Source organism: Opisthocomus hoazin, chromosome 7, assembly GCF_030867145.1.
Source record: "Opisthocomus hoazin isolate bOpiHoa1 chromosome 7, bOpiHoa1.hap1, whole genome shotgun sequence".
NCBI lineage: Eukaryota > Metazoa > Chordata > Aves > Opisthocomiformes > Opisthocomidae > Opisthocomus > Opisthocomus hoazin.
Window position 1 is genome coordinate 7,527,952 of NC_134420.1, and position 20,665 is coordinate 7,548,616.

Sequence of the window (20,665 nt, forward strand, 5' to 3'; positions counted from 1 at the left end):
AAAAGCGGGACCAGTTCCCACTATAATGTAACGGCATCATAACATAACAAATTAATTTTATCTTAGCACTCTAACCCAATGATCAGCCGAAAATAGGTCGCTATAGAAGAATGAAAAAGCAACTTGGGGCAAAACAACTAGGATTTAAGGTTGGGGTTTAGCCCAATATTCATGGCAGTCTGTATTCCATCTAGAAAGCTGTTGTAATAAAAGATACTAAAAGCAGCTTTCATTCAAATTGTGCGTCTTCTTTGCAAGGCAGTGTGATATTGTGCTGTAAGTAGAGAGCACACATCATCTTTGCCTTACCATAGGAAAGCGGGCACGAGGCAGGAAGCATCGAGCACACGTCCCTGGGGCGCCTTCCTCTCCTGCCCTCTCCCACCCAACCTGGAGCAGCGACGGGCACTCTGATCTGCGGGGCAGGACCCCAGATTCTCCCTCTTTCAGACAAATCCCCCCCAAACTGCAGGCCTTGGGCAGAACACCCCGACGGGACAGACACCGCGCACCTCTCCTCTCTGCCCGGCCCCTCGCCTCCTCCCCCATACGCTGGTTGAGATTTGAGCATCACCCAGATTTGTGTGCGCTCTGCGAAAATTCGAGAAGTTTCCGAGTTAGGCTGAGCTCAGGGACCCTCGCTCGTGTTGAAGAAATGAGAATGATCTGTGCCAAAATGCAGGGGGGTCCTAGTTCTAAAGGTTTATTTTCTTCTATAAAATCTTCATTACAAGCCCAGAACAATCAGGATTTTTTACAGACATTCTAGCGCAAAATATTTTTAACATTAAGACAAATCAAATGACAGCCAAGGTGAAATCAGCTCATGATCAGATGGTTTATAATGACCAGCAAATACTTTGCAGGGAAGGGATTACAAAGAAGAACACGTAATTTGGTGAAGACAGAGCTACCGTTACCAAGTGCTGAATAGGGAAACAACCTGCAAGAAGAAAGCCTGACAGCTCAAAGCCAAGCCTACCCACTAATTCAACTGCTAAAAAGGCAATGTCCACGTCCACTGCTACATGTTCTATGCATTTTGGCATATTTCACGATGCGTGGCCAGCTGAGACGTAGCGCGAGGAGCACTTTAGGTGAAAGCAGGCAGGGGTGGCAGGGGCAGGCAGCGAGCCCCAGCTCTCTGGCAGCATCCGGCAGGGTCGAGCGCCTGCCCAGCCCTCCCCACCACACGGGCACAGCCACTGCCCTGCTGATGCCCCTTTTCCCAAGATCCTCCATAGCAAACAACAAGAATTTCATTTTTTAAGTCACGCAGCCTATTTTTCACTTTTTTTTTTTTGACAAGCCACAGGAGTGCTGACCAGTATAAAATTTAAAGCAAGACATTATACTAGGAATTAAAAAACCTAAACAGCAGTGCTTTAAGGGTGAAATCTGCCTTTGCAGAGGACCGGCTTAAGGATTATGCAGCTTTAAATCCTACTTAAACCCTATTTTGAAGAATTATAGTAGAACCCAAGTAATGTAACGGAGTAAACTTCACTTCGATGATAAATTATTCCCAGAACGTGCCCACGATCCTAAGCTGTTCAGCAAAATATTATGAAAGCTCCTGTGTTAGAGTGAATAAAATCCTTTTGTTTAAGTTCTTTATCAAAGAAAACTTGATTTGATACATTACTTATCGTCACCATGGAATAACTCTAATGCTCTGGGAAAAAAAGGGCACAAGGAGAAACACGTGGGATCTTACAAGGGAGCAATTACGTATGTCACATAACAGCCTGCTATAGAAAAATTTTCATTACCAAAAATTCTGCAGTGCTAACGAATTAAAGGATTTACATTTAACTCAACTATACCTGATGTAGACATAGGGGATACACTCTCCATAGGTTTCCAGTTGGATGTTTCGATTAGTATAAATTAACCCAAGAACGTTCCTGGATGTAACGTATTGATCGAAGTCATCTTGCACCAAACGCCTTCTTTTGGCACCTTCTCTGAAATGACTGCGTGACTGCGCAACACTGATTTCTTCCTGTGCGTGGAGCTTGAAGATGAACAGAGGCGCTGGTTGGGTTTTGTGATAGCATGCGACTCCTCGTTGTTATCTAACGCTTTGTCTGTACTGTTCTGTGTCTCTCACTCGAACATGGCAGTGGAACAGAAAATTTATTTTTACTCGTATTTCTCTGCCATTAAATATTGAGAAGGGTATATAAAAGCTGAAACAAATTCTTCAAGTTTTGAAATCACATCCAAGGCTAAAGGTCCCAGTAGGTATCTCCACTGTGGAGGGGCTGGTGCTGATTCCAGAACTGACACACGCTAGCACTGATGCTCTCCAAGGGCACCGGGCGCTTCCCAATGATACTTCTGGTGGAAGAGAGCAAACGTACCAGTCACTGATGAATCGCTGCTTGGGACGTATCTCCACTGGCCACCATACCAAGAATGACCTAACAACACGATATTGATGCCTAGCGTGCCAGACAGGACATGGAAATGAATGTGAAAACTCTGGGGGACACCTAGGACGAAGCAGCAAGGCCATTTGGCAGGGCTTACTACATGACAGAAAATTCAAAGACACGACCATCACTTTTCGTAACTGTAGCCCTTTCTCATCATGATCCATTTTTTTTTTTCACTTATCGAGTTGCATTCTGCTCGTTTAACCAGAATTACTCTTGCTATTTCATTTGAACATGTTGTCACATTTATCTAAAGCTGTTCCTGCACAGGGTTAAACTGCAGCGTGACCCACACCTAACACCAGCAGCATACATTTCACACATTTAATGCTTTCACGAAACAGCAACCTGGACAGAATTCCTTAGGGACTCTGCATTTATGATAGAGACTACTGAAAAAAAGCATGGCTACTGCAGGCTCTCAGCTTCAGCAAGATCACAGTCAGGAGCCTACCAAAAACCCAGCGAGTGTTAACATAAAACACCAGAGCGGGTATTCGCATCTCAAGCCGCCTGCTCCTGCCGAGGTGCCAGCTCACTTGTGTACTCCTCAGAGGGGGGAAAAAAAAACAAATTGACCCCAAATGAAATAGCAGAGGAAACTGCAAAAAGTCTTACTTCATTTTCCGTTGTATTTTTTTCCCCCCACTCCTCAGAAACGCGTATTTTACAATGCCAGCCACCAGACCTGCAGGTTCTTCGCCATGGATTGAGGCTCTCTGGAGCCAAACTACTTGTTCCGTGTTTGTACACTGCAAAACACAATAGGATCCCGCTTCAAACCCGGGACTTCCAGGCGCTGCTGCAGTGCCAGCAACACAATAAATCACTAACTTTTGCCTTTCACTTACAGCCACCTGAAGCAGGTGAAAGGCCCGATGACTTATTTCCCTGCTGTTGGCCAGCCAGGCTCCAGCCCAGATTAGATTGGATTCAGACAATGCTGCTGCGCTGCTCGGGCAGAGAAGCGGAGCTGCGATAAGATAAGGAGCAGGCCCAGGTGGTTTCACTTGCCTTTGGGAGTACGCAACTCCAAGTCTTGCGCTGTGCAGGAAGATGACTTTTCGGTGGTGGTAGTGAAGTCTGGGGGTTTTTTTTCCCCCTCTACAGATCTATTTTTTAGATAGCCAAGGAGAAATCAGAAAGAAACGTGGAAAAACGTATGTCTGAGTGCCTAAAACAGATGATATGATGGAAAAAAAATCCAGTAACTTTATACAAAAACCTGGGTAACTCTTAGATAGCCATGTTTGCCTTCTACACTGTCAAACCAGATTGACTAGCCAGGAAAATACACCATTTAAAAAAAATGGTGAAAAGGAGGGGAAATTTAAAGGAAGAAAACGACTGTTTAAATATTGCCATTTCTCAACAGGACACATCATTTCAATGTAAGGTTTTACAACCTTGAACACGAACACCCAGTGATATTGCAATGCATCCATCTTACTCCAGCTTTTATATTAACAGAAGCCTTTCTGCATAGGCAAGATTTATCAATACATCAAACTATACAGTTAAACAGATACAAGGTCATATAGGTATCTGAGGATTGTTCAGTTTGGGATTAATAGACCCAGTTTCCTAAGTCTTGCAACATGCGATAAGGCTCCTTCCTTTGAGGAGTGGGGAAGGAACGATTAGTACGTGTCTGAGTGGAAGACTTAATTTTAAATCTTTTAAGCCTTTGTTACCAATAAAATACCCACTTAGTTAAAAAAAACCCAGCGAAACCCAATAAAGGTGAAGGATGCAGAGTTTTACTTTTCAAGAGTTTGCTACTCTAGAGCTCAGACGGGTCTCTAAACCAACACGAAATAGTAGCACATCAAAACGTCAACTTCAATGCCAATTTAATCTTGAAAGATTTCCATGGAACTTTTATTGCAGCTTTCCTGGTTTCTTTCTTTTACACTCAGAACTATCTACCAGTTTTATCCTGAGGCACACTTCTGAATTTCAGATGTTGTTTGCTGAGCGTGCTGCCTCAGCCTCAGACCCTCCAGGCAAAGGACAGCTTCCCTATAAAAGTGAGCACCACAACCCAGGCTCTGCTCTTAAAAACCTCTCCTGATCAGGATTTTACAAGACAAAGCATCACAGAAAGCCAGACTGCTCCGTTACCTTGCGCTTCCCTGTAATTCGAATCAGTTTGCCTGCCATGGTCTCACCCTTTCTTTGCACTGATGCAATTCCTTTGACCGTGCATTTTGCTTTTTGAGTTCACTTAAGGAAATGGAAGTAGACTTAAAAAAATTGACACTTTTTTTCTGCTAGCAATTGCTCCTTACCAAAACCCAGCAAATGCCAGCACAAGTAAGTGCCATAATTGAGGACAAGAAGGTGACAGGAGTGCCAGCTTTCATCAGTTTATGCCAACATGTAGGCAGCCTCAGATACACAGAAGTTTTGCTTTTTCAGATAAGCATTTCTGGTTTTAAATTAAGGTGAAAACATTTTTGCATCCACCATCAGCCTCCAGAAGCAATGATCAGAAGAGAGGAAAATAATTCTGCAGGGAAACGCTGAAATAGCTTCTTTTCTTCAGTTTATAAGTCAGTCTCAGTCCACGCGTGTTTAAGGGGGGCTACTGGCTCGGACAGAACACCTTCCAGCTTGTTTGGACACCGACTGCTAGATCACAGGCAAAATCAGAAGTGAGAAATAAGCACGTTCCACCAACATGAAAGTTGGTTGTCTTAAAGTCAGTTAAGCCTGTAATTGCAATGAAAAACATGAGGTAAACTACTGGGTTTTTAAATTATGAAATAGCATTAACTTCAGCCAGTCCTTGGTTCAGAGTTACAGCCTTACGGTGAAACCCTGTTTCTCTCTACAGATCTGAACCATATTTAGCAGAACAGAGATAGCCACTGTGTAAGCCAGATAATGGAAATGATTTGATTTTAAAATAAAATTGAAAATGTGTTTTTATTTCCAGTTCATGTGTTATCAATCCTCTACATCAAATAAAAATATTCACATAAATATTTTTGCCTATTTTTTCCAGCCAACCTACATTTAAAAAAAAAAAAGCCTTTTTAGATTCAGAACTGAAGCATTTTCTCCTACCTTTATCTCCGTTCATAACTCCAGGCACATTTTTCTGAGGAGCTGACAACCTTACAAGGCCTTTAAACAAGGAACTACAGAAATTCAACATCTCAATACCCGAGATACTTGCCTCAAACAATTAAAGATAATATCTGACTCAGAACAATACACAACATTTGAGTTTGTGCAGCTGAGAATCAGGAGGTCTCAGAAATGCAGGATGTCCGAAGTATTATAGATACTTTGCAGCATTCTGATTTTCTTCTCCAACAAATCACCAAACATTGGGGTAGAAAAGGGAAGTTCTGTAAGCAATCAGGAGAACAAACTAATAACAGATTTAAAGTTTTTCTCTTCAGAGGCCCACACACATGCAGGGTGTTTATGTTATGCCCCAGAGATTATAAACACCCAATTACAGCAGTCTGAAAACAGCACTCAAAATGGAAAGTCAGAGTAAAAACGCACAAACACAATGCAGATGCAGTTTAACTTTTATTTTTCTGTTGATAAAACCCAAAGATCCCTCACAGCAGCAATAGGTGCAGAAGTTCTCTGCAGAAATGACACCTCTTCTCAATCTGCTTGCATACCCAAGTATGCCACGTGGGCAGGGACTGCATATTAACACAGTACAGGCACTGCTCAGTAGTAACAGAGATCAAGTTTCTTGGCATATTTTAGTCCATTCTTTCCTTAACATCACAGGGTTTTCATAGTATTAAAGATAGCTGTTAATGAGTTGTCTGTTTATTGGATTTTTTTGTTGTTGCAATTTAAAAACTTTTTATTAAATTCTACACGTACCAATTCATGTGCCCAGATACACCTCCCCACATTGTGTAGTAGTTGACAAACTGTACCCAAATGCTACAATTCACAACAAAAATGCTACTGCATTTAGCAGCTCTAGCTGCACTACAGTAAGTATTTCCATGGAGTAACAAAACACACCTCTTCGTTCAGTAACACAAGGGATACAGGTCTTAAAATGCACATTTCTATCTTGCATCCATACCTTTCTTTAATATATATATTTATATATAGCTCTAAGACAAATCTCTAGTATTTTACAATTAAATTAAAACACATCCACAATTGGTCTAACTAGTGATTTTGGTCTCAATACTTTAAACATTAGTTGTTCCATAAAAATATACAATTCAACAGCGTGGTTGTATCAGTAACAGGAGGCCTTCTGGAAGAGGCCTATGACACATAATTAACCACGCAATTCAGTGCTCATTGTCATCTAACTGATAAATATTTATACTGCATTTTCAAACTATCACTGTCTTTAATATCCAAATTTCTCTTTGCCGGCTCACCATGCTTACATACATGCAGAAAGCAATCACATTTCTAACTTGCCTGCAGCAATCACATTTTTTCTTTTCCAATAGATCAACTGATAAAGCACAAACTTCATGCTGTCATTTTTAGATCGCTAACCTTTTCCTCTCTTCCACATACTGAATTATTTCACAATGGATCATACTGCTCCATGTGGAAAGACTAGGGATTAGCCACACAGTAAGAACTGCACTTCTCAGTTTAAGCTTCTAAGAACCAAATTACTAACAGTCAATTAGGATGCACTCATAGCTGCCATACAAGTGAGTAGACACCCAGTAGACAGACAAGTTAATTTTAGATATATATCAAAAGGTGAAGCTGAATGATAATAATAATAAAAAAACAAACTCCCAAACCTACACTATGCAAATACAGCCTCAAACCTGGTAGATTCCAAGCAGTGGACCTCTGTCCAGAAATTCTCTTCAAAATGTCAAAGCCCATGCCACCATCACCCACGCTCGAGACGCGACATTAATCGCTTACAGCCGGAGATTTCCTTATTACCACCACAGCCCCATTCCACATAAAGTTTTATAGCAATGGTGATGTAGTACTTCTGTAGTACAAACAAGAATCCTCCAGGTCAGCAGCAGTCAGTAATAAAACCCCAGACAAGTTCACATGGCACGGTAACCTGGCATATAAGCCTCAGAATATTTCACTCTTACAAATGTAATAATCAATGATTTAGGTACTAACTATTCCAAGACCAATACAGTCAGCCTGTAGATAAGACTACAATAGAACATAGTGAAAACATGAGAGGTATGACAATTAAGATGAATATTTCTTTTAAACATCAGAAAGTCAGGGAAACGTCTGGAATTCTTTTGTACTCCATTAATATATCTTCTGTTTCTGAATATAAAAATACACCTAGACAGTCAATCCAGAACTGCATACACAATTACATTTTTCCTCTTCACTGCTTTAAAATGAGTATGAAACAATGTAAGTTACAGGAATGACTGCTGCAGATTTGTAAATGTTGGCTATTACAAAATTATTGTATGAGAATACCAACTGTAAATTATTTACAGGCGAGGTAATACAATTTCCAGAGTAACGAAATACAGTTTAGCAGAAGTGTAAAAATAATGTACTTACCGAAACATTACAAAATCTGGTATCATTATCAGCTACACAGTAGATCATGATTAGGTTTTCTAGTTGATACACAACATACCCTTAAGAAAAGTGCCAAAATACTGCTACATAAGAATCTTTTTTTTTTTTTCAAAATCATTCAGCAAAAAAACCTGCAGATTCTATGTTAAGTAATGCCAAAAGAAAACAGGAAAAAAGGAATGCCAGTTGTACAAGTGTGTCTTATTAAACGCCTCTGAAAAGTCTATAAATTCACTTTCATGCTTAAAGGTCTGACATGAAAGAGACTTTTTAAAAAAAATCAATAGAAATATCAACATGTAAGCTTTTTAAGGGTATCTCAGGCCATTTTAAAAATACACATTCCTCTTAAACTGTGAAACCCACGGAGGCAGAGAGCATTCTAAAGGCGGCTGAACTGCCAAGGGTGGTTGTGACCAGTGGCACAAAGTCCTGCTGGATGCCAGTCGCGACTGATGCACCCCAGGGGTCTGTACTGGGGTCCACACTGTTTAACACCACCAGTGATGGGACAGAGCACACTCTCAGTGAGCCATTCAAAGGGACCTCAGCAAGCTGGAGAAGTGAACAAGAATCTCATGAAGTTCAACAAGGGCAAGTGCAAGGTCTACACCTGGGGAGGAATAACCCCATGCACCAGTATGGGCTGGGGGGCCAACCAGCCGCAAAGCAGCCTTGCAGACCATGACACCAAGCTGACCATGAGCCACCGTGTGCCCTCATGGCAAAGCAGTCCAGCAGCCTCCTGGTCTGCACTAGAAAGAGCATGGCCAGCAAGCTGAGGGAGGTGATTCTCCGCCCCTGCTCAGCCCTGGTGAGACACAACTCAAGCACTGGGTCCAGTTTTGGGCTCCCCACATCAATACAGACGTAGGCATACACCAGAGCAAGTCCACTGAAGGGCCACAAAGGTGATTAAGTGATTGGAGCAGCTGACAGACAAGGCGAGGCTGAGAAAACTGCGATTGTCTAGCCTGGGGAAGAGAAGGCGCAGGGGCAATCTTATCAAAGTGTGTAAATGTCTGATAGGAGTAAAAAAGAAAGAGCCAGACTCTTCTCAGTAGTATCCAGCAACGGGACAAGAGGCAATGGGCACAAATTGAAATATAGGAAGCTCCATTTAAACATAACGATGGACCTTCGCAGTGTAAGGGAGATCAAAACACTAGAACCTGTTGCCCAGAGATCTTCTGGAGTTTCCATCCTTGGAGATGCTCAAAACCCCAGCTTGTCACTGTCCTGAACAACCTGCTCTAGCTAGCCCTCCTCTCAGCAAGGGGGGCGGACTAGAGGATCTCCAGGAGTTCCCCCAGCCTCAATTATTCTGTGATTCTATGAAAAGGACAGTGTCTTTTGTAGCCAGGCACTGGATCAACTAAGTCACGAAGCAAACTATAAACGTAAATGGAATATATTTTCTCTTTAAGTTATTGCATACAATGTTAATTTTGCTGCCTGCGTTTTGCTGATCTCATTTTTTCAAATCTTGACTCCATTTCTTCCAGGACCTTTGGCGTGTATCGCACAACTAATTTAACCTTTCCTTGAGCCGCCTTCAGCAGTTCTACTGCTTTTTCATGGTGTTCACCTTCGACGCTCTGCAAAGCATAAACCGTTAAGTACAGTGTTAGTAAAGACACACACTGAAAACAGTTTTCATTTTTTGTGCAACTTCTGTATAATCAAATTTTGAAGTATTCTAGTCTGAAGACTGCAAAAGGACAACATCACTCAAGTTCAGGATTTATTCTTCAGCAAGTCAGTAAGAGGTGATGATAAATATACTGATTAGTATTAACAAATGAGTAGGGCAAAACTTTCGAATAGGTTTGTGCTGAACAATTCTTTATTTACCTACAGTAAGTGAAATAAGGATAACATTAGGCAATTATGAAATTACACTTAAAAATCAACAACTTCAGGAGGATACTTATTTAAAATTCAAGATTGTTGTTCTTCTTTTGGCATGCATTCCAAATTCAGTAGTCACCCTCAATTTGTCTAATAAGTTGCCACTGACGACTGCAAGATAGCTGCCTTCTCGATGTTATCCTGTGTTACGACAAGGCAAAACAGGGCACACTGGGCACCTGCAACAGAGCAGCTAACATGCAGCGTGTTGCATATGTTAATGCTCCACATGTCTCTCAGTAAATGCAAGGTATTCAAGTTAATTTCCTCTACACTGAGAAAGAATAGCCTAACCCAACTCAGCAAGAACAGGATAAACATACTTTCCTAAAACAACTCTCAGAATTTATTAGGATTACATTAGATTTATGTAATTACAAATTTAAAGCAACAATTCTCAACTGCATCCAAATATACACTCCTGGACAGCATACATTTTATCAGTAAAACTTATTTCTCCCAAACTTATTAAACACAACGATGGGACTACCCCAAGCCTACCTCCCACTGGTGCTATTAGAAGCTAGAAGGCAGGTGATGTACCTGTTGATTGGAGGGTTTCCCCGTTACTATAAAGTTACTTACAGAAAGAAAGACAACAGTTAAAAAAAACCCAAGTTATTTCTCTTCTATCAGACTTAGACAACACATACATTTGAATGCTTTCATTTCTGTTACTCAAGTGGATGTGTAGGCTGTTCTGTTTAAGACTGGTAATAAAAAGTTTGCAATGTCGAATTATACCAAAACACCTAAAATTCTGGAGTACACTCAAAACATCCCAGCAGAAAAAAAAAACAAAAAACAACAAAACTTGTTCCAAGGCACATTCACTGCCATCTTGGCAGTGGCACTTCTGTTTTTAAAAAAGAAGTATTAAATCAGAAATTACAGTTGCAAGGAAATGCCTGTCATGTATTAAGATGACAGGATTCCATCTGCAAACATCAGCAGAAGATTCTTCTGAGATCACGTTAGGATTCTCAACAGTATTTTATGCACTCATTCTTCCGCACTGTATTCTTACAGTGGCTACATATGTTTACACATGTGCATGCACACACACAGAGTTAGCTGTACCAGCTGTCTCGGGATCGGGTTCAGTTTGGGGTGGAGTGGTGCTTTTGTTTTCTTTAAGAGGGTGTGTGGGTGAGGAAGGCCTCATCTGAAGACACTTCTACACCTGTCCCTCAACACTTCAAAATAGGAACGCTAGGCCATCGACAGCTGTGTCACTGCGGCCATGATTTCTCTTACGTCTCCTGAAAAGGACAGTTGAAATCCCAGGTAATAGTGAGGCACCACGTATGTCAGAGACCTGTGCCAGCTGGGAATCCCCATAGTACAGACACCCAGTAAGTCTCTACTCCTTTCATGTGTCAAAAAAACCCCACTCAGATAAAAGAGTACAGGATTTAGTTCAACCCTCAGTCTTAAAATAAAATTGGGTTTGTAGATGTAATGATGAAAACATTAATTTTAAGCTAGCACACAGCTCCTCTGTAAATAAAAGCAGAGAGATATTTGCCTGTGTTTGACTAGCAGCTGCCGTAAGTCAAAGCTTGTCCATAGCTTCCTCTTTCCAGCCACCCTGTGTTTTTTTGCTTTTTGTATTGTAACTCCTCAGAAAAGGATACTTCTTAAAAATAAATATCCACAACGGCACTTTAGACATATCCTCCTTAAAATATGCTAAAAATCCCTGTTTTTGAAGCTCAGTGCACTTAAATGGAAGGAAAAAAAATACCACACAACTGAAGATAACACCACCTTGTAGTTCCATCTCTTTACAGCTTTCATTATGCAGTAGCATTTTTACTGGTATAGTGAGAATACGGTCAGCCTAACACAACCCAGTATAATTTACTACTTACCTTAGAAAGTGCAGAAAACTATATTAATTAAAATCTGCATCATGAAACTTGGTTGAAAGAGGAAGCCATAATGGCAGTTACTATTTCACAAAACACTATTTTGACTAAATTTAGACAACCCCTCAGAATCTGAAATACTGACATAAAAAGTACAGTCTCTGGCTGAATTAAATAACCAAAGCATAATACTAGAATACCTCGTGCACACAGCTCCACAGAAACCCAAGCAAGTTGTTTTTGCAAGGACAGAAATTATTTTGCCAAGATTAAAAGCTTGTGCTCCAGCTTGTGCCATGTACATTCTCTGTATGCCCTCAAGCGGAAACAAGTAGTTACTGCTACAGAAAGTGAAAACCAGTTCCTACCACTCCGTTTACAGAAAGCAGCTGGTCTCCACGTTTCAAGCCTCCGTGTCTATCAGCTACACCGCCAGGGATGATTCGAGAGATATAGATTGGAGAATTTTGTTCTTTGCCTCCCATAATGTTGAATCCAAGACCTTCTTCGGTTTTGGGTAGTTCAACCACTCTGGGGTGGGAATGACCCTCACTAGCAGCAAACGCAGCTACAGTGGCCTGTAAGACACAAGATTTTCCTATTTATAAGAAATTAAATATAGACCCCTTAGCTAGACACAGTGAGCAGGCTGAAACAGTATTTTTGTCCCAAAGTACTTAAATATTAAGACAAATTAGATGAATTCTCCAGATACCAACACTAGCATGAAAAATTTAGAACTCCAAGAATAAAATTAAAACAGAAGAAACTTAAAAATAACAAGTCTCTCGCTATACTTTTTAATAATCCATTAAGCTTATCCATTTTATCAGACATCTAGGTAATATCCTTCTGAATTTTAAATAACATTCTTCTGCTTCTAAAGTAACAAACTACTGTATTTTACACAAGTTATAGTTTGGCTTTTACCTTTGCTGTTGCATTAGCTCTAACTTCTGGGCTACTGCTGATATCCACAGTTTCGTATACGTGTTCATACACCTTTAGAGACAAAGCAGTTTAAGCATGGAGAAAACAGATATTTTTCTGCTTAGATAATATAACAAAATATGAGGTAGAACTTAAACGTGCGTAAATTAAAAAGTACACACCTCTAATAAGTTACTCTCCGATTCACTACAAGGCATCAAGTGACAAGCTACCACACTATGCAGCAACAACTCTCTCGGCGTCTTTATCGCTCAGTTAATCAATGCATATCTAGGTGTCAACCTAAATCTTCCCTCCTTCTACAGCATTCAGACATCACTGTTAATTTAGAAATGCTTATGGCTAGTCTAATACACCTGACTGGAGACATGACCACCTTCTCTTGTTTGATTCAAGCTGGAACTCTTCAATAAGGATGCACGCAAAATCCTTAAAGCTCTCCGAACAACCCAGTCCTCCCCCCAGACCTCCATATTTTCCTTCAACTGATGCAACTAACTGAATACCTTCAGAAAAAAATCGTATCAAAAGCACAGAGGCAGTAAGAATATTAATGCTATGGAGGTGCTTACACTGAGAGCTAACCCACGCCCTCACCTGCCGATCACTTGGACTTACTAAGCAATAAATACACTGTCCTCCATAGGATGAACACCTTAAGATGACACCTGTGTCTACAACAGATTTATAAATCATTCTAGGTGTCATCATCAGTGGCAGCACCAACAGCAAGGTACATTCAATCACCCAAAAACCTCCAAAAGAGCATCTGGAATGAAGATGAGGTGGTGCAAGGCTCCACCTCCAGGTGATGTGGATTTGGCATATAAGCAATAGAGACAATTCAAACTTCGTCCATTCTTACATGCCAAGAGGATAACAGCCTGCTAGCTGCCAGCAAGGAAGTGATTTGCTCCTGGGCCATTATTTAATACACCTATGCTATCCCAAATTATCTTCTTTGGAACTTTTAAAAATAAGTCTTGTTCTATTAAGGTCTGTAAGTCAAAATCAGCTTTTAGAAAGAACTAAATCAGATTATTGTACTGAACACAAAAAAGAAAAAGTAAAACATACTCAAGGTAACTGCTTAAGTCAAGCTAACTTACCTCCCTTACAGCATTACAGAATTCACTTTGAAGGACCCTTTGCAAAGCCTGTAGCTTTTGTGGTGGCACTTCTCCACTTCTCTGTAATTTTTCCAGCAACTCAATTGCTCTGCAGATGTCTACGGAAAAAATAAAGCACTAGTAATGAGGAATGCCTGAGGAAATTCAAGGGCGGAGGTTTCTGTTGGGTTGAAATTAAGTCAATGGAGCAGTCTCTGTTTGTGCGTGCACTTGTATACACCTTAAAACCATGTATTAGTTTCATTTCTCCCATAAAACTACGTATCTACAAAATGTTACAATAAAAGACCGTATTTTCCCCATGATTTTTAAGTCAACCACAGCAATCCAACCCTGGAAAGCATCTGGACATCTCACTGCCATGAACATATTTTAAAGAAAATCTGATTTTTCCTTGAAGATTAAATCAGGCTGAAATATTTCATTGACAGATACACTATCAACATTTCACATGCATAACTTCATTATTTATCTACTGGACAGATAACATTTTGTTAAAACCAGCTAGAATATTGTCAAATATGCTAAGATTCCTTTTATATTAAAAAAAAAAAATAGTTCAACCAGAGTACACTTCATGCTTTCCCTACAACAGGGCTGAGACCTATCTGGCCTATATTTTCTTCCAAAGTGCTCAGACAAACAACCAAACTCCTTTTGATACTCTCAGTTGAGAGAAAGTATCTCTGTACTCTAGAATCCTCAACCCCAAATCTCTTTGTTCCAGTTCCTAGAAATTTGTTCCTAAGAATTCACACTGTCCATATTCTCATAAATGCAGATGCCGCTTTGTGAAAATGAACTCCCTGTGAAGGCTTCCATTCCAGACCCGTACGACTGAAGATGGACATCAAACACTATGTGACACGCTGCTGGCAGCAGCAGAATACATTAATATCCCTCACTTGTATTTCCGAAGTGTTACATTAGTGATGATTCTGAATCACGCCAGTCCTCGAACAGAAGTAGAACAGTCTCCCAGAAAAGCAGATAGAAAGGATTACCTTCATTATCACAAAGGCCAAGCAGCAGTGATTAATCTACTATACAAAAAAAGGCACAGATCATTTTAGAAAAGGATGAAGTCCAGGACATTGCTATATCCTGAACACATTACTTCCTTTTTTCAGTAATTAACCTTTAGGCAATCATTTTTCATGTGAACGCACATCTATTCAATGGCATCATATCAGCACAGAAGATGTGAAAGAGCCACGAGCTTCTAAAGGCCAAGTATAAGACAAGAGAATTTACGTAAGAGGATGGAAAAACAGTGGGGTATATGTTCCAAAACCAAGGTGAAGCACACTGGCAAGAGACAACCCATGGTGACGTTCTGTCCGCTTCCGTAAATTCTCAGTCAGACACATCTTACTGACTACTACACTGCGATCAGGCGGTGCAGCCAACTAAACAAGGCACGGCTTCACCTCACGGACCGGTCATCCACGAGCACAGTTAAAGCTGTGTCTGTGTCACAGACTGGAAACAAACCCTGCACGGAAGAACATCCCAGTATTATCACTACAGGCACAAGACAAAGTATTTCAGATGAGAGTTAAGGTTTCTACATGCCATGAGAACTTGGCACGTTTTGGCAAGCATATTCAAGCTTTATAAGCATCAGGTATCCAAAGCAAAGAAATATCAAAACCTAAACTCTAGCTATCACCAATCCCAAGTCTACAGAGAACTCATTTCACACAGGCATGCATATTTGCTATCTGTACCACAACTAAAAAATAAAATAAAAAGAAAGCTTCTGAAGCTTTTAATTTCCTAACGAGCATTTTGTATTTTAACATACAAAATATTAGATGAAATTGAAGAGATTCTAGATGTGATTGCTCATTAATCTTTCAATCTTTTTACGATGCAAACATCACCAACATCCTCAGTAATTTTTGTGTTTGGCAACTACAGTACAAACTATCTTAATTTCATCAAGTCTCGCACTGAACAGCTTGAAGGGGAATGATGAGCAAATGGCAACAGCAGCACTTCCAATCCTGCAACACTCCATATATTCATGAAAAGTCTAGTAAGTATGTAAATTACAATACAGCTATCATTTAAATACTTGCAGATGTTTGCAGACAAATGACTACTTCATGCACATAAAAGAGTACAGTTCTACGCAGCCATTCTCGAGTCTGTGGCGCATGAGCCATGTTAAGCTGTAAGGTGCAGGAACTTGTTATCTAACAGTTTGATTGGGATACTGCAAGAAATTTTAAAGGGTGACAGCAATCTACTGATCCAAAGAGTAGCTGCAGAAATTGACTCCAGAACACCATTTGCTAATTTCTCCTCTTTTGTGACCTCCATGTTTCACCAATAAACTAGATTTAGTTCCTACATGGATCTGCTAAGAGCCCAAACATTCAACTACATAGCATTTTATACCCTAAGGCAAAATTGGCAAGTTTGGGAAGCAGCTGGATCTTTTCATAAAGTGTAGACTAAGAGCACAGATCAGCTTGTCAAAAAGTGACTGGGAGACACTGAACTGGATTCCTTTTAGATGAAACTAAAGCAGAAGATGAACTTTAATAAAAAAGGGCTTTCAGATCAAAGGACCAAGCTGCAGCTGTAAGGTAAAAACCCAAAGCAAACAAACACAGCATGAAAGCTGTGTCCTCAGCACTCTACAGATCTCCTTTTACCACAGTGCGCCTCTTGCTCAGGTAGATAGGGGCAACGGGTCCCATTACCAGGACGCTTCTCCCCCAACGTTTGTTTTTCTTTACCCCATTGACAGGACCCCATTATTCCAGTCTGAGAGTGAAGTGAGCATAACTTTCTCATAGTGAACTGCATTAGGCACTATTACTCAAAAGCTCAGTCTCTCCCAGCAACACTGCTCTGGAAAGGAACTAGTTCGGCTGGGAACAAGTGACGAAACACACCTCGCAACTCTGCCCGGAGGAGAAAAGATTGCTGACTGCTCTGCTGATGTAGTTTGCTTCCTCCTGATCTACTGCTCAGGGTACGATCAGCTGAAATCTGTCTTCCTTGCAATATTAACACTATAGTTCAGCCAACTGTTCAGAACCAGGGACTGAAATGAACATTGTATAATTGTTTCCATGATGGATTTCAACAAGCAGCGATGTAGAAATAACTCCAGAAGTAGGTAATTAAAAAAATCCAAAACATAAAACTCACTGTAAAATGGAATCCAGACATAATGAAAAAAAATTTTCTTTTAATCTTTTCGTCCTTTTTGAACCAGTTGTCTGTTCTTCACAAATTAAGTTTTGTGATCACAGGATACTAGATCAAAGTTCTGAAAAAGAGATACGTTTAAAATAAAAGAATGTTGGAAAAAAAGCCAGCAAGATGCCACCACACCAAGCATATGTGTGAAGAAAACACAGAAAGAGGAAAAATGCAGCGTCCTCATAGATACTGATTAACCACCTCCGCTGCTTATGTTCAAATAATCTGAATTCCTAAGGTGTATGTAGAGTTATCACATGTCACCACCAAACCGTAAAAGTAACTTCAAACTGTTAAATGTTTTTTCATCCCTGCACTCCAGTGAATCTGGGTGGTGGTGTTTGCAATACAGCTCAGAGAGAGAACAGACGGGGAGAATTTTCAATTGCCCTGATGGTAAGCATATGGTAACCATTCGAAATCAGCTAATTTTGTACACTATTCTCTTATGCTATATGCCAACAATATTAGTGATGTTCACTTTCAAGCTGATGATGATTCATCATCAGGTTATGTGCAGTCAACCCCATACGATTACCCGAGGTTATTTAGTTCTGTAAATAAAGCTCTTGCTTTTGTAGGTCCATTATACTGTGCTCCCTTTTTGTTCTTTTCTTAAAAAGACCAATATGCCAGAAGACTAAATAGCTCCTTTGTTCCACCGATCCCTAAGTAACACTGCAGAGTTGTTGGTTTTCCATGGACAGAGCATAGCGGCAGGGTAATGAGGTGGAGGATGCTGCTGCCTGAGGTTTAAACTCCACAGACCTACCAAGAGCAACTAATCCACTGCCAAAGCAGCTGCCCTAATTAACAAGCTTTGGAATAGGGAGGGTAGATGAGCTGCAGAGTGGGAAGCTAAGTTCTTACATAAGTCACTATTTACAGGTCTTCTCTCACACGTGACAAGCGCTTCGCTTGGGGAATGGGAAGGAGGGTTAGGCAAACAGAAGAACTGAATTCTGTCGTAGGTAACGTGTGATAGTACCAAACACAATAAAGTGGGTATATACAGCCTGTTATACATCGACAAAAAAGCTTCTAGCACTGTGAGCAAAGGTGGTGGCCCCAGTGGGAATGGCAGTGGGCAAACAGTCAGTTCATCCATTCACCTGCACTCCATTTCATCGTCGTCCTTTTCAAGAATAGGATTTCCCATTCTCAGTATCCTTTTCCCATTTAAATTCCATTTTCCCACCGCTATTATCCTACATCTATGCTAATAAAACAATCACACATACTGTTATACAATCATATGTTCACTGAGCTACCGTGGACCTTGCACAGCTCTCAAGAACGACCCTGACAGAAGTTTATGGTTTCTTAAAAGCCCTGAATGAAAGACACAAGCGTACCACAGAAAAAACACACAGCCAGGTTGTGCGTTTTATCCGTTTCCCTACTAACTCCAGTTGCGCGCCGCGCAGTATTAACAGCACAAGTTGAGGCTATAAACTGGAAAACCGGGATGGAAACTTCAACGCGCGGGGGTAACGGAGCTGAGCAGAACCAGGACCGAGCGCAGAGGGACAGCGGCATGTGTCACTCGCCTGCCACCAAGCCGGTCAATGATTATCGCCACGACACCGCCTCGCAGGCTGAGCCCGACGCGAAGAACTCAGCCTTGCTCCAGAGCGAGCTTTGCCAGAAGCTGGGAGCTGGCGGGACCGCGGACACGGGTGGAAGCACAGCAGACACCCCCCCCCCCCCCCCCACGGCAGCGCCGGGGCGAGCCCACCCGCAGCCCGGAAGGCGAGCGCAGGCTCCGGGGCCCGCGGGAAGGCAAGCCCGAGCGGCGGGTCCCGCCAGCACCCCGGGGGAACCAGCTCGCAGCAGCCGCGGCACGGCTGCTCCCAAGGCCTCAGGCCGGCGGCGGGGGGGCAGGGATGGCCGCCCCAGGGGCTGGGGCCGGATCCCCGGCAGCGCGCCCCAGGGCCGGGCAGCGGCTGCACCGCCGCAGCTCGCCCGGGGCAGAGAGCGGGCGGGAGCGCCCGGCCCCGGCCGCCACCGCGCTCACCTCGCTCCAGCCGCACCGGCTCGCCCAGCGCCGCCATCTTCTCCTGGCTGCGGCCCCGCGCGAGAAGTGACGCGGCGCTGCCGGAAGGGTGCGTGCGGGGGCGGGAGGGGGGATGGCAGCGGCCCCCTCGGCCTGAGGGGAGGGGGCACCGGCTGCCCGCGCTAAGTCAATTGACGGCACCTTCTCCAGAAAATGCCCCTTTTTCTTTTATTTTTCTTCCCCCCACCCCTTCCCGTCACTGAGGACTCTTCGCAGGCTACAAACACCACATGGGGAGCGCGTATCTTTCTGTGTACCCCGAGTGCCCCTGGAGATGGAATATAAATAAATACATTCACGTACATATTTATTATATATTGATATTATATTTATTCCTGCCTGTGAGAAATGGGGAAGCACGTGCTTTAGATTTCTTGTTTGGCATCTATTTAGTCTCTGTGTGGAGCTAATGTATTGCGTTTACCTTCTGTATTCAACTGATGTAAGCACAAATGTGATGTACTGTGAGGCGTTTTTCTGGAAAAGAGTAGGAGACTACTTCAGGACACGCATTTATATATTCTTAATTCACTCTAAGGGTGCAACTCTCCGTGTATCAGTACAGGCTTGGGGCGGAGCTGCTGCAGAGCAGCTGTGTGGAGAGGGACCTGGGTGTCCTGGTGGATGACAGGTTAACCATGAGCCAGCAGTGTGCCCTGGCTGCCAAGAAGGCCAATGGGATCCTGGGGTGCATCAAGAGGAGTGTGGCCAGCAGGTGTCAAGGGAGGTTCTCCTTCCCCTCTACACTGCCCTAGTGAGGCCCCATCTGGAGTACTGTGTCCAGTTCTGGGCTCCCCAGTTCAAGAAAGATGAGGAGCTACTGGAGAGAGTCCAGCGGAGGGCTACGAGGATGAGACTGGAGCATCTCTCCTACGAGGAGAGGCTGAGGGAGCTGGGCTTGTTCAGCCTGAAGAAGAGAAGGCTGAGAGGGAACCTAATAAATGTTTATAAATATCTCAAGGCTGGGTGTCAACTCTTTTCAGTGGTGCCCAGCGACAGGACAAGGGGCAAAGGGCACAAACTGAGGCACAGGAAGTTCCAGCTGAACATGAGGAAGAACTTCTTCACTCTGAAGGTGATGGAGCACTGGAACAGGCTGCCCAGGGAGGTTGTGGAGTCTCCTTCTCTGGAGATATTCAAGACCCGCCTGGACAAGGTCCTGTGCAGCCTGCTGTAGGTGACCCTGCTTCGGCAGGAGGGTTGGACTAGATGACCCACAGAGGTCCCTTCCAACCCCGAACATTCTGTGATTCTGTGTTCAGCTTCGATTTTGTCTGCGTTTGGTGTTTTTTGCTTTGAAAGAGGATCGTTCTCCACAGGTCTCCAAGTGTCAGCCAGCGTGACAGTGATGTACTCGTTCCTCCCCGTGATTCATTTCAGTGCCAGCTCCTCTCAGTTTGAAGGATGCTGCTTGTACGTTTCCATGAAAAGGTCATGTGAATGGAATTTTGCAGGTGAACAAAATTAAATCCTCACAGACTAGTTTCCAGTGAGAAAAAGCGTTTTAGCAGCTGCAACTGCAGAATGTTTCTGGAATAAAAT

The 20,665-nt window shown here is 42.3% G+C and overlaps 1 protein-coding gene across 1 annotated transcript; it reads right to left on the reverse strand.

The window, feature by feature from the left end:
• Positions 1-9,377: 9,377 nt before the first annotated feature.
• LIN7C (lin-7 cell polarity scaffold C) lies at positions 9,378-19,149 on the reverse strand. The gene is made up of 5 exons (XM_075426284.1): positions 19,085-19,149; positions 13,825-13,943; positions 12,695-12,766; positions 12,133-12,342; positions 9,378-9,580 (listed from the first exon to the last, which is right to left on the reverse strand). Exons 1-5 carry the CDS (start codon positions 19,119-19,121, stop codon positions 9,425-9,427), a joined length of 594 nt encoding a protein of 197 aa, XP_075282399.1. The 5' UTR covers positions 19,122-19,149; the 3' UTR covers positions 9,378-9,424.
• Between the last annotated feature and the right edge of the window lie 1,516 nt (positions 19,150-20,665).